This window comes from Cygnus atratus, chromosome 1 (assembly GCF_013377495.2).
Source record: "Cygnus atratus isolate AKBS03 ecotype Queensland, Australia chromosome 1, CAtr_DNAZoo_HiC_assembly, whole genome shotgun sequence".
NCBI lineage: Eukaryota > Metazoa > Chordata > Aves > Anseriformes > Anatidae > Cygnus > Cygnus atratus.
The window spans coordinates 15,786,253-15,798,617 of record NC_066362.1 but is presented as its reverse complement, the minus strand read 5'-3'; the positions used below and the strand labels follow the sequence as shown (position 1 = coordinate 15,798,617).

General features: G+C 44.1%; 1 protein-coding gene across 1 annotated transcript in view; it reads right to left on the bottom strand.

Annotated features, from left to right (window-relative positions):
* The window catches only part of ABCD2 (ATP binding cassette subfamily D member 2), a 47,451-nt gene extending 38,039 nt beyond the window's left edge, over positions 1-9,412 (bottom strand). Inside the window, exons 1-4 of the mRNA XM_035549275.2 lie at positions 8,404-9,412; positions 6,847-7,027; positions 3,468-3,589; positions 533-701 (exon numbers count right to left, since the gene is read on the bottom strand). Of these exons, the coding sequence (XP_035405168.1) occupies positions 533-701; positions 3,468-3,589; positions 6,847-7,027; positions 8,404-9,324 (1,393 nt within the window). The 5' untranslated portion in view covers positions 9,325-9,412. The remainder of the gene's footprint in view (positions 1-532; positions 702-3,467; positions 3,590-6,846; positions 7,028-8,403) is intronic.
* Between the last annotated feature and the right edge of the window lie 2,953 nt (positions 9,413-12,365).

Sequence of the window (12,365 nt, the reverse complement as noted above, 5' to 3'; positions counted from 1 at the left end):
TTGGGAGATGGGGGCAATGGTAAAGTTGCCAGCCCATTTCCAGTTGACAATTCCCACTAAATGATGAAAAAATGAGCAAAGGCTGATAGTAGCTGAAAACAAATTCTTATTTTTGTCAAAAACTACTGAACCAATCTGTGTCTCCCTCCTACCCCAAACAAAACAATGTGGTGTTTGGGGATGAAAATGTTACTGTCTCAGTTTTCTGGGGAAAAAAATGTCAGAGGAAAGCAGGCACTGTCCATGTAAAGATACTAATACCACCACCACAACCACCACCACTAATAGTATAGTTGAAATACCTTTTTCACTGAAAGTTTTCACAGGATATACTTGAGCAATCTTCGTGAAAATGTTTTAGAAAAGCACTAAATAAGCACAGGGTTACAAAACAGCAGGAAGATAAAATGGAAGGCAACATGGTCTCTGGAGGCTGACTTGCTGCAGAAACAAAACCTCTGTTCAACTACTGCCCCGTTGCACCAGCCAGGAATTCCCCCCCGAGAAATATATAAAAATGTGACTTAATTACCCTTGATTTCTAAGGGCCCATTGATGTGTAATTCTGTTTTATCTCCATTCTTAGTGTTGTTTTCAGACTCTTGAATAACGGCAGTTCTTTTGTAGATGCCTCTCTTCACCTCGTCAAAAACAGCAAACATGTTGTAGACACGGGCTGTGTATCCTGCTAACTCAGTAACCTGCAAAACAGTAAATGCCTCATTTCAGTTACACGACACAAATTCAAACAATTAGATGCTTAGCCAAAGACTCACGAAAACCATTTCCAGCTATTCTAAGTCACTGCTTCTCAGATGTTATTCTGGAAGGATCAACGATGCATCTTGCGTCACCCATCAATTTTCCTCCGTTGAGATTCTGTGCTAATCCAAATGCCACCCACAGCTCCTACCAGCCAGCAAACAGACAGTTTGAGGGGGACAGATTTCAGCCAGTGTAATTCACTCTAGCTCTAGTAAATGAGCTTGCAGGGACTGCTCTTTTCCACTGATCATTACAGTCTTCAGCCTGTGGAGAACAGCTACGCTAGGTAGCTGAAAATAGCCTATCATACAAAAGAAAAACAAAGTATCTGCATTTCCCAGGAAAATAAAGACCAACAGCAGTGAGAAAAATACACACCCATCATTATTCATTTCCCTGTGTTCCCTAAACCTCCTGAGAAAGGTGTGCTTTTCCTGTGTAAAACAGGTAGCACCAGGGCACATGCTAATGTAAAATACGGTACAGAAAAGAAACGACTCTCCTATCAACTGCATGCCAGAGCACCAGAGCTAAATCTGAGACCCTGGTTTACAACTGGGAATTTTTAAAATGGTGAGGTCTCTTAAAGGGCTTTCTCATTTTTAAAATCCTTTTATCTCTGTTACCACCTGGTGAATACAGAAAGAACAGATCTCCGGTCCTGGTGATCTCCTATTCACAGGCACTGACACCGCCAAGAACTCCCAAAGAACTGCCTCCATCTGCCGGCAGCAAAGAATTAAACCTGGGCATCTTCTTATGTAGGTATGATTAGATGATTTTAAAAAGACAGATTTTTATACTAAATGCAGAGAACAAGACAGGAAGAGCAAGATACAACCCTGTGCAAATTTCACTGTTTGTGCAAGATTCAGAAGTGAGTACTAGGCAGGGCCATCACTCCACTGGAAGTTAACTAGCTACAGCATCTCAAAAAACTCAGTTTCAAGAGAGTAATCAGCCACTGTTTCAACTCCATCAGTTGGACACTGTCTTGCACTGTTGGTAATTGCATTTACAGCTGGGAAAAGTACTGGGCTAACAGCACCTGAGGCTGTAGGAGCTGTAACATCGTTCTCCACACTGGAGTCCTTCTAGCAAATTCAGTGGTAACCCTTCCAGCAAATAGCAGTGACGCTTGATGGAGAAAATCCTGCATATGATGAATGAAATGTGCACCAACAGCACCCCACAAGAAATAGAACTTGTATTAAGTTTCTAAATCATGACTCTACAAACTCACTTTGTCAAAACACGAAGTACTACCAAAACTATTGACCTGCAAGCAAAACCTGAGTCAACCTCACCTGCAAACTGAGCAACACTGACTGGAAGAAGGCTGCTGTGGTGGGTCAGGTGGGCAAGAATTGGAGCTTCACTACCACTTCAAGTGGAATGAAGCATACTGTCATTTTTTGGAAACTGCCTGAATTTCTGCAGTATTTCTTGAAGAAAAGTACAAATGTAAAATTAAGATGGAGGTTCTAAGAAGTGATCTTTGATCACATACTGCCTGGATTAAAATTTCACCACGTGATAAAACAAATGAGTTTGTTCAGCTGTTGCTACTACTTTGCAAGGATTTTTGTTTCCAAAAAATGAAACCACAATGTTTGTAAGTCCCCATGTACATTATATAATTGACTAAATTATTGAAAATAGAGTAGAATAACATCAGGGCATAATAGGTTATCTGGCAGTCTCATAAGAGCAGAGGTCAAGAAGGGAAACAGCTAAAGCAGCATAGGTCAAAATCACAGTCCATTAGAGAAGAACACTTTGTGAAAAAAAAAGACAGGCTCTGGCCTTGTCAGAGACTGTATTTGAAGGCACCAAACTACCTCTCCTCTCCCAATTTAAAAAGCTGTAGCTATTATGGCTGGATTCCAAGTAATGGAATCCATAGTCTTTGATTAGCTGCCCAGCTAATGTGTGCCTCCTCCCAGAAAAGGGGTCCCCACCAAAAGGACGAGCAAAAACTAGCTAAACAAACACAGAATCAAAGGTAGAAGAAAATGTTGAGGAGAATAACAGAGCTTTTCCTCTGCTTAACAGTCTGCACCTAGAGAAACCCCCCAGAGAGAGCACAGATGAAAGTCCAACTTGACTAGAATTGGGGTGAAGTCCTGAAACATCTCTGATCCTCCAGATGAACATCCTGTATTTCTGGGCTATCTGCAGTCCTAAGGTGGACTTTTTTCCCGCTAAAATTTCTCTACTTTGCAAAATTATTTACAATTTAACAGGTTCAGAAAATACTAAAAATGGCTCTAGGGTTTAGGCAGCCAGAAAATAAGCATTCCATTCTTCTTGCACTTCATGTACTTTTCTACATGCGAGTCCCAATACACTGTCCACTGGGAGGAGGACAACCTGAATGCAGGTCTGTGCTCCAAACAGAGGGGGAATCTGAACCCTTATCACTCAGATTCCAGGAACTTCTACTGTACTCCGATGACACCTGAAGACAGGTACAACAAATTACATTTACGTGTTGCATCATACTGGCAGCTGTGCACTTTTGACTCTTTGAGGACTTAAATCTAAAGACCAAACTCTAATCATTTCAAAGATCTCCATGGATTTAGTTGCAGTAGAATTTTCCTTAAAAATAACATTTCTGTTTTTTAATTTTACATTAGATGTAAATCCTGTTTTACTTGTATTTCCTTTCTGGTTTGCATTTGACTGATGTACGATACCTCTTTGTATGAAGACATGATCCTTTCAATAGCATCTGCTGCAGAGATCAGCAGGTTTCGTGACGTAGTAAAAGTTTCTGTTCTTTCACTAACCACTGCCTGTTTCTGGCCATCTTCAATCTCTAAAAGTAAAAAATAAAAAAAATGTTAGATATTCTTCTGAAAATTATCTCTACCAAATAAATTATGATTAAAATGTGAGCCACTACAAAGCAGCTTTCAAATTAAGAAAAATTTAACTCTACAACAACTACCCTTTGGAAAGATCTGGTGAATGCAATTAGCATAGACAGCTCGGGAACAATAAGTGGGAATATAAGGAATTCATCTTCTTATGCAATACCTCCTATTCTTTTATACTGTTTGTCTACCTAGATAATTTCCTTTTAATACATAATTATGCAACTGAAATTTTTCAGAATATGAAAAAGTGAAACCTAATTTGAAACAGATTTCTGATAGAACGTTTACTGGTTTTGCAATTATTTGTTTTCAGCCTCGTTTACTCACTTAAAATGAAACATTCATATTGATGCAAACTTGGCAACATTTCTGTAAGAATGCAGCAAGTTATTTTATTATTAAAGGCATGCGTTTAAATAAGATATTTTTCTCTAACAACACAGCTTCTCTGTTCATCTGACCCAAGAACAAGAGTATAACAAACAGTATTTTTTTTTTCTTGGTACTGCCTCATTTCACTGACAAGATCAGGTTGTAGAGATCTACTGTCCAGAAATCTACATGCAGTAGCAAAGCCAGATGTATGTATCTTTCTGTCCTCATTAGATACTTCAATCTAAATGTGGTTTGTTTGCTGTTTTTTTTTTTTTTTTTTTACTTTATTCACACATTCAAAAAGGTATCCCTACATAACTACATCTGAATCACTGAAATAGGCTATATATCATTTAGGGAAAACTTTATAAACTTCTCATTTAATAAATTTGTTCATATACACTATATATTCCTTTTTCTGTCCTCAGATGGTCTTGTAACTTTTTAGTAAGTGAGATACGTGTTCCTATTTTCTAGATTAAATTATACAGCACCAGTACACCATCAACTAGTTGCATGTAATCCAGCCACCTGGAACGCAATGAGAGGTATGTTTTTATTAAAAACGACAGGAAACCTCTTGCAGTGAAAGGAGGTATTACAAAACTCTTGCTCATGTAGTTCTCACTTATTTGGAACATCATTGTCACTCCAAGAAGGGTAACCTTTAGTTAATTCATTACTATAAACTAAATTGAAATTTGTTTCTTCCTTCTCAGAGAACCAAATTTAACTGGTCTTGTTGGGAGTATAGCCCATGCAAGGTACACAGAACTATCAAAAGTATGTCATTTAGGAACCGCCCATGTCTTAACTACACTAATGCAGTATTCCTCTTGAATGAATTTTTTTTAATCTGCTTCCAGCACCCAGGCTAGCTCATTTCCCAATAGTCTGGAGATCTCTACAAACCGCTGCATCAGCCATTTCAGGCATAATTCTGGGGGTATTTGAAAAATTAAAACTACACAGCATTTATGAGCACTTTGCTGTTCTGAAACACGGTCTCCAATACTATATGCCTAACCCACCGAGGTTGCTTTTCTCTAACTTTTTTCCCCAGACATTTTTCATACAGCTTGCCTCCTGTGTTTAAAGTGGGACACTGTAACAGGGCAGAGAGGTTATATATACCTGAAATCTCAGGTCTGATCATGATACTGGTTTTTTGATACCAATTCTAAAGTAATGAATGGCCTAAAGTAATGAATCCAGCCCATCTAGTCCTTCAGATTTGAACCAACTTGCTTCTGACCTGCTGAGACATGAAGCACTGTTTTACCAGCTAGATCAATATTCGTTCAAAGTTCAAGTCTGCTCTGTTATTTGAATAGCTGTTATACTTCTAGCTGATCTTGACAGTGTTGATTTGTAATTATTAATAATGTGTTTATGAAGCATCATTATGATATGCCTCAGGGCTCGATAATAAGTTCTGTGCTTTAACATTTTGTGTTGCTGGTAGCAAATATTCTGCTGCTTTACAACTTGAGCTATCTCCTTGTCTTTTTTTTTTCTCCCACATTTGAAAAGTATTTATCAGAAGAATATCCATGAGTAACAGGAATGCTATTTAGTTTAGCATGCACGCAAATCAATTATCACTCATTTGTTCCATACACTTTCACTGTGACTTAATCCCCGCAAAGGATATTCTTTTTCATTTTTCAATTCATGCTGTTAATACCAGCGAGATACTTACAATGTGTGGTCTTGACTGCACTCATTCTCATGCTAGCAGACAGACTCTTAAACTGATTAATCGCTTCTCTGTTGTGCTGAAAACCTTCACTAGTTGCATGACGTAGAATGCCTTGCTACGAATTAGCCTGTTGGGAATAGGACCTCCTGGTATTTCTGATGCCGTTACCCAGATGCCAGCCTTGGTCCTGATATAGTGCCCTCCTGAGCCATGTGATGGCCTGTGGCTCAGGCAGCTGAACACCCAGCCACGTGCAGGCACAACTGCAAGCCAGCCAAATAACGTGTGGGCAGGTTGAACCAAGCTTGTCCAGTTGGACAGCTCTGATTTGGAATGTAATTACCAAGACCTACACTGAAAACAATCCATTCATTCCTGGTTAAACGTATCAAACATAGAATGCATCCTTCTGCTTACACTGTATCATCTACACTTAATGAATCCCAGAAAATTTGTAACATATCCTGTGGTTCAAGTTGTGCATAAGGAAACCTGTTGAAGCGAACTCCCTGACTCGTCTTTACCACTCCCTAATTGCCCTTTTTTTCTGCTCTCTTTTTCTTATACCATCTGCAATAACAAATGACTTGAGTCTTGTATCACTTCCTGGAAAGTTGTGACAGGATGTCAACACTGATGCCATGCAAGCCTGAAATATGAACATCATCCCTCTTCCCTCAGTGAGTCAGGGGAAAATAGTGGTTCTTAACAGGCCAACATGTAATAGAATAACTAATTGTAATTACAGTATGGTTTGTGGGACGAGGAGATAAGCTCTCTAGGAATGTTAGTAAATATCAGTTCGTAAAATAGCGGGAGATGTTGCAAGAATCAGCATGCCATCCCAACAAACTAGTGAACAGGACTGCAAGTGTCATTACAATCTCATGTCACACCAGCATCCTGAATTCACGCCGTTTATCGGGTCTATGTTTGAAGCTGTATCTTTTGCATTGCTCCTTCCTCAGCTGACTTCCTGTGCCTGAAAGTTACCCATGAGACATGGACCTGGTAACAAAGTCTGTGCACAGTAAATAAATCTGAACAACGTTTAAAGAAAGAATAGTCTTTTGAGGAAGTATCAAAGAAACATTTGGAAATCAGTAAAAATGCTATTACCGCCATCCGCAAATCCCGTTGCAGTGATGATGGGCACAGCGACCATAATCATACCACAGCTACTCCAGACATACTTCATCAGAAACTGCTCTATCATGATGTACCACAAACGTTTGGATAAAATGAGATTCATTTGATCTGTCAAAGCCTTGTAGCTTTTTTGCAGTTGTTTCAGTTCCACCTACAGTTAAAAAAAATAAAAATAAATAAAACATTTATACAACGCAACAAAGATGTATGTGCCACACAAGTACATTCACATATGTGCACAAACTAATCAATTATCCAGAGCTGTGGCTTTTAAATCTCATTTACTGTGTGGTACTTCATCTTCACAGTGCTGCATTCCCACAGCAAAAGTACACAGCTTTAGGGAAGTCAGCAGACCTGGTTCTTATTTACATCATTGTCCCTGGATGGCCCACTGGCAAGTTTTCAGTTCTTTTAAGATCTCTGATACATACAGGAACAACATACCAGGCAGTCACTATAGCTGATTCTAGCAATCAAAGTAAGATTGATTCTACATCCTTTTAATGAAGATGCAGCTGTAGAGTTTCACAGCAACTGAAACTTCTCAAATTGGAAAGCATTTGGGGATCAATTATCTCTGACTTGCAGGGCTCATCACTGAAATGCAATGCTTCTTGGTTTTGTGAGCGGTCTAGAGGAAGAGAGAATTATCCCAAGAGGTTTAACAAGTCAAAGATAGTTCCAAGTCAGTGTGACATAATGCGTTCTGTTCGAGCCAGTATACGTGGGAATAGAAGAAACTGTTTAATTTAGCTGCACTTCAGACACTACTACAGGCAGCTTTAGAGAACAATTGCTTCTACCAAAACAAATCATTTGCATTATATAATCGTTGCTAGGACTGAAAGTGTTAGTAAGACGTCAGGCTAGCTTCCAGTTTTCATTTTCACTTTATGCGATACCACTTGTTTTTCCAAATCATGTTTGAAAGCTCTTACAGCCAAGATTCACTTCTAATAAAATATGAAGAATTGCTTGGTAAGGTGGCTTTAAAACAAGCCACTGGTTTATGTAACTGCGACTGCTGAAGTACTGTACTTAAGCTATTTTAAGACTCTGATGACTATATCTTTGCTTAGCTATGTAAAAGAGTGTCAAAGGTTGTAGCAATCTCTACTATCACAGAGTTTTCCCCTAGACTTTCCGGTGTGGTTTGGTTTTGATTTTGGCAGCATTAAATCTGGTAGCTCATAAACAAGGAAGGAAAAAAAAAAAAAAAGCCTGGAAGAGTTAAGCGGAATGCACTGGGTGGGAGAAAAACAATAACGACGATTAGCTTTCTAGAAAGGCATAGGGTACGTCTGCAAAACAGGAACACTGTCAGAGCATAAGGGAACTACGCTCTGCTCCCCCCAGACACTGCCTGTGAGATTGCATCTTCCTAGGAAACGGGAAGTGCTAGCTGTAAACAGGTTTAAATGTCAGAGGGACTCAAAGTGCTCAGAGAGGGTGGCAGGGGAAGTGCAGGTCAGCTCGGACACTGCTGGAGCAAACCCAGCACCCTCAGATTTCTGTCCTCCTTACCTTGTGCCCCCGGTAGAAAGCGATCTCTTCCACATTGGCAATGATGCGTGAGTGCATGAAGCGCAGGTAGCCCTTCTTGTGCGCCTCCTCAGCCACCAGCTTGCCGAACTTGGGCGAGCAGGCTTTGAGCACGCGGGCCGTGGCGTAGACGACGAGCCCAGCCAAGACCGTGGGCCCGATGGGGTTGGCGCCCCGGGACCGCGCCGTGCGGATGAGGGTGTAGGAGGTGAGCATGACATCCAGGATGGGCTTGGTGAGGTTGGAGTAGAGATGCGCCACCGACTGCGAGAACATCATGATGTCCTCGGTGAGGGACTGGTCGGGGTTGGCCAGCCTCCCGTCCATGCTGATCACCTTGTAGTAGGTCTGGTTGGTGAAGTAGGTCTCGTAGGCATGGTGCACCAGGCGCGTGCGGAAGGCGAGGGCCAGCTTGCACTCCAGGTACCGTATGGTGCTGTTCACGAAAGTGGCCGGGATGGCGATCATCAGCCATTTGATCAACTTGACCACGAAGCTCCTGGGCTCCTTCTCCACGATGCTCTTCACGATCTTCCCGTCGAGCGCTGCCACATAGATGGAGAGGAAGGTCCTGGAAACCAGCGCAACGGAGTGCAGGCACAGCAAGCCCAGCTCGGCGCTCACCAGCTTGGGGAAGAACAGCTTGCGGAGCTCCAGCAGCTGCTTGAAGAACTCCGCGTTCACCGCCGGGGGGGCTCTGCCCGGGCAGCCGGCGCCCCGCGGCTCCCCCCGGCCGGCATCTTGCTTGCCCGCCCCGCCGCCCGCCCGCCTCAGGCGCCGCCGGATGACGGGGTAGAGGAGCCGGAGCCCGTAGGCGGCTGCCACCAGGCACGCAGCCCTCTTGGCGGAGCTCGACCGGCTCCACTGCACCCTCCGGGCCGCCTCCTGCAGCATGCGGCTCATCCTTCCTCCCCCCCCTTTCCTCCTCCTCCGAGGCTCCGCCGGCCGAGCTTGCGGTTCACGCCCGGCGGCGCGGGTCCCCCCGGCGGTCCTTCATGGCTCTGCCGGTGCCCGGCTTCCCCCTCCGCGGCAGCGGCCGACTGAGGGCTGCCTTCCCCCGGCCGCTGGGCTCCCGCAGCGGGCGGCCCGGCGCCTCGCAGCCCGCCCCGCCGCCCACCATTGGCTGCGCCGCGCTGGGCGGCCCCGGCAGCCACCCGGCGGCCCCGGCCGCAGCCGCTCGTCGCCGGGGCGGGGGGAAGCTGGGCCCCGGGGCGGGGAAAGGCCGAGCCCGAGGCCGCTCCGCCGAGCCCTTTCCTTCCGCCTGTCCTGCGGCGTGGCGCCGCCTCCGGAGGGGGGAGAGGCGCTGAGGGGGGGCGGCGGGGCCTCCGCGGCCCGGAGCGCCGGAGGGGGGGGGGGGGGGAGTGAGAATCACAGAATCATCCGGGTTGGAAGAGACCTCCAAGATCACCGAGTCCAACCTCTGACCTAACACTAACAAGTCCTCCACTAAACCGTATCATTAAGCTCTAAATCTAAACGTCTTTTAAAGACCTCCAGGGATGGTGACTCAGCCACTTCCCTGGGCAGCCAATTCCAACGCCTAACAACCCTTTCAGTAAAGAAGTTCTTCCTAATACCCAACCTAAACCTCCCCTGGTGCAACTTTAGCCCGTTCCCCCTCGTCCTGTCATCAGGCACACGGGAGAACAGACCAACCCCCACCTCTCTACAGCCTCCTTTAAGGTACCTGTAGAGTGCGATAAGGTCGCCCCTGAGCCTCCTCTTCTCCAGGCTGAACAACCCCAGCTCCCTCAGCCGCTCCTCGTAAGACTTGTTCTCCAGACCCCTCACCAGCTTCGTTGCCCTTCTCTGAACTCACTCGAGCACCTCCATGTCCTTCTTGTAGCGAGGGGCCCAAAACTGAACACAGTACTCGAGGTGCGGCCTCACCAGAGCCGAGTACAGGGGAAAGCAAGCAGGCAGGGCCGTCAGTATCGGAGGGAGCTCAACGGGCTGCGGGGGTCTCCCCGCTGCGCCTTCCCTCACCTCAGGGTTCAGGGAGAGCGGTGCCTGGCTGTGGCAGCGCTGGGAGGTGGAACCACCCGCTCCCGGCCCCTTGGTGGGGTGCCTGGCTGCGGGAGCTGGCCACAGACATGCCAAGGGGTTGGCAGTAAGGGCGGTTGTTTGTTGGTTTGCATTTCTCGCTCCCAAATTCCTTATCGCTGCTGCTTCACTTGTTTGGGTAAGGTATTGTGTCTGAAGTCATTGAGGGAAGAGCAGAGTCCTTAAAAATCAACTTTGTGTTCTTCACACTTTAAAAATGAAGTGACTGCATCTACTGGTATATCACAAAGCATCATTTAAGATGTGTGAGACAAGCAGGTTCAGAAAATGTGCTCCAGGCATTCAGAGGAGTCCTACTTTCCCCCAGGCATGCACAGTGAGGCCACGTAACCTCGCTGTGACTCAGCACACTCAGAGTTAAATTAAGTCTCATTACTGATATAAAACAGCCCTCTTCGGACAGAGTGCAATGATGATGTTTACATAGTAAGGCAAGCTTCAGGGTGAAGAAATAGTATCTTTGGTTTGAGAGAGACAGCTTTGCTTATTGTAGCCTCCAGGTGCCATCCAAAACACCCAGCAAGCCAAGGCCAGCAAGACATGACCGTGTAACATCCATTGCTCGCTTCTGTGGGAGGCTGACCAAATTGTGTCCACAGTGAACTGGAAAGTTATGTCAAGAAGATGTGGAGTAATCTTGGGTCTTACTGGAGTTTCTGCCAGTGGGGAAAATGGTGATCTAGGTGACTCTGCTTGGCAGGAGGGTAAGACCAGGTGATCTCCAGAGGTCCCTTTCAACCGCAACCATTCTGGGATTCTATTCAGACAGGCTACCGATCTGGATAGAGGTGCTTTTATTTTTTAATGCACAATTCAAAGCCAGGAAGATGTCAAAATCTGAACTAGAGCAGTACAGCTAACTTTCAGTTTCTAAATAAAAGTAGGCCTGGTTTCACTGCTGATTACTTCATGAGTAAAATAAAAAGGGTTTTCAGGACAGGAGGATACTGACGAGATACACTGGCTAAGAAATTGTCTTGTTTAGGATTTGTTATTTTTTAATCCTGATCTCCAAACTTCACATTCTGGCTTGTGTGTATCACAGCATGCTCTTAGAGCTGTGTTGCCAAACCACAGTTATTTGCAATATTTCATTACTCTAGCATTTTCTTAGCAAGGGGAAAGTTCACAGATCCCTCTCAGTTCTGCATATCTGCTGACCTTTCACTCCACAAGATCTTCTGATGACTTGGTAACAGAGCTGCAAGTGCAGACGTACACCCACAGTCAGATCTTTGGGAACATTTAGGTAAAGCAAATCTGACTGCAGTGTTTCAGTCAATAATAGCAATGTATTTCCTTCCTTTGATGAAAGTATGGAGAAAAGGCCAAACTTGTTTTAAGTACACCCTTTCTTCTGTTCTTGCTGCCTCAAGGCTTTTTCTTTGCCACAGTCCTGCTCTGTAATCCATAGACAAACTCCTTTGCGCGGAACATGGCCTTAGCTGGTAGAGTTTTTGTAGTGGTGAAGGCAGCAATTTTACTATATTTAGGCATAATAAAATTTCTCACTGAAATTTCTTACTGAAAAAAAAAATAACGCAACCAAAGATTCTGCAATATTGGTGCAGTGTTCAGTGCTCTGTTGCCTCCACAATTTCTACTGATTTTATTTAAAAACTTTTAAAGGTAAGCACAATCAAGTAATTTAAGTAACTGAGGCTGGGGGTTTGGAGGGAAGTTGGTAGCAGAACCAGAAATCTTTTTTCTCCTCTCTTAAGGAGAACTAGATACTTTCTCTTAATGCCAAATGATTGTTATTTTAATCATGTGATTAGTTCTAATCAAATACATTGAAATAACCTGAACTTCTGAACATAGGAACCCGTAACTGAGAAGATAAGAGGAGTTTATTCTATTTTTATAATTTTTTAATATTC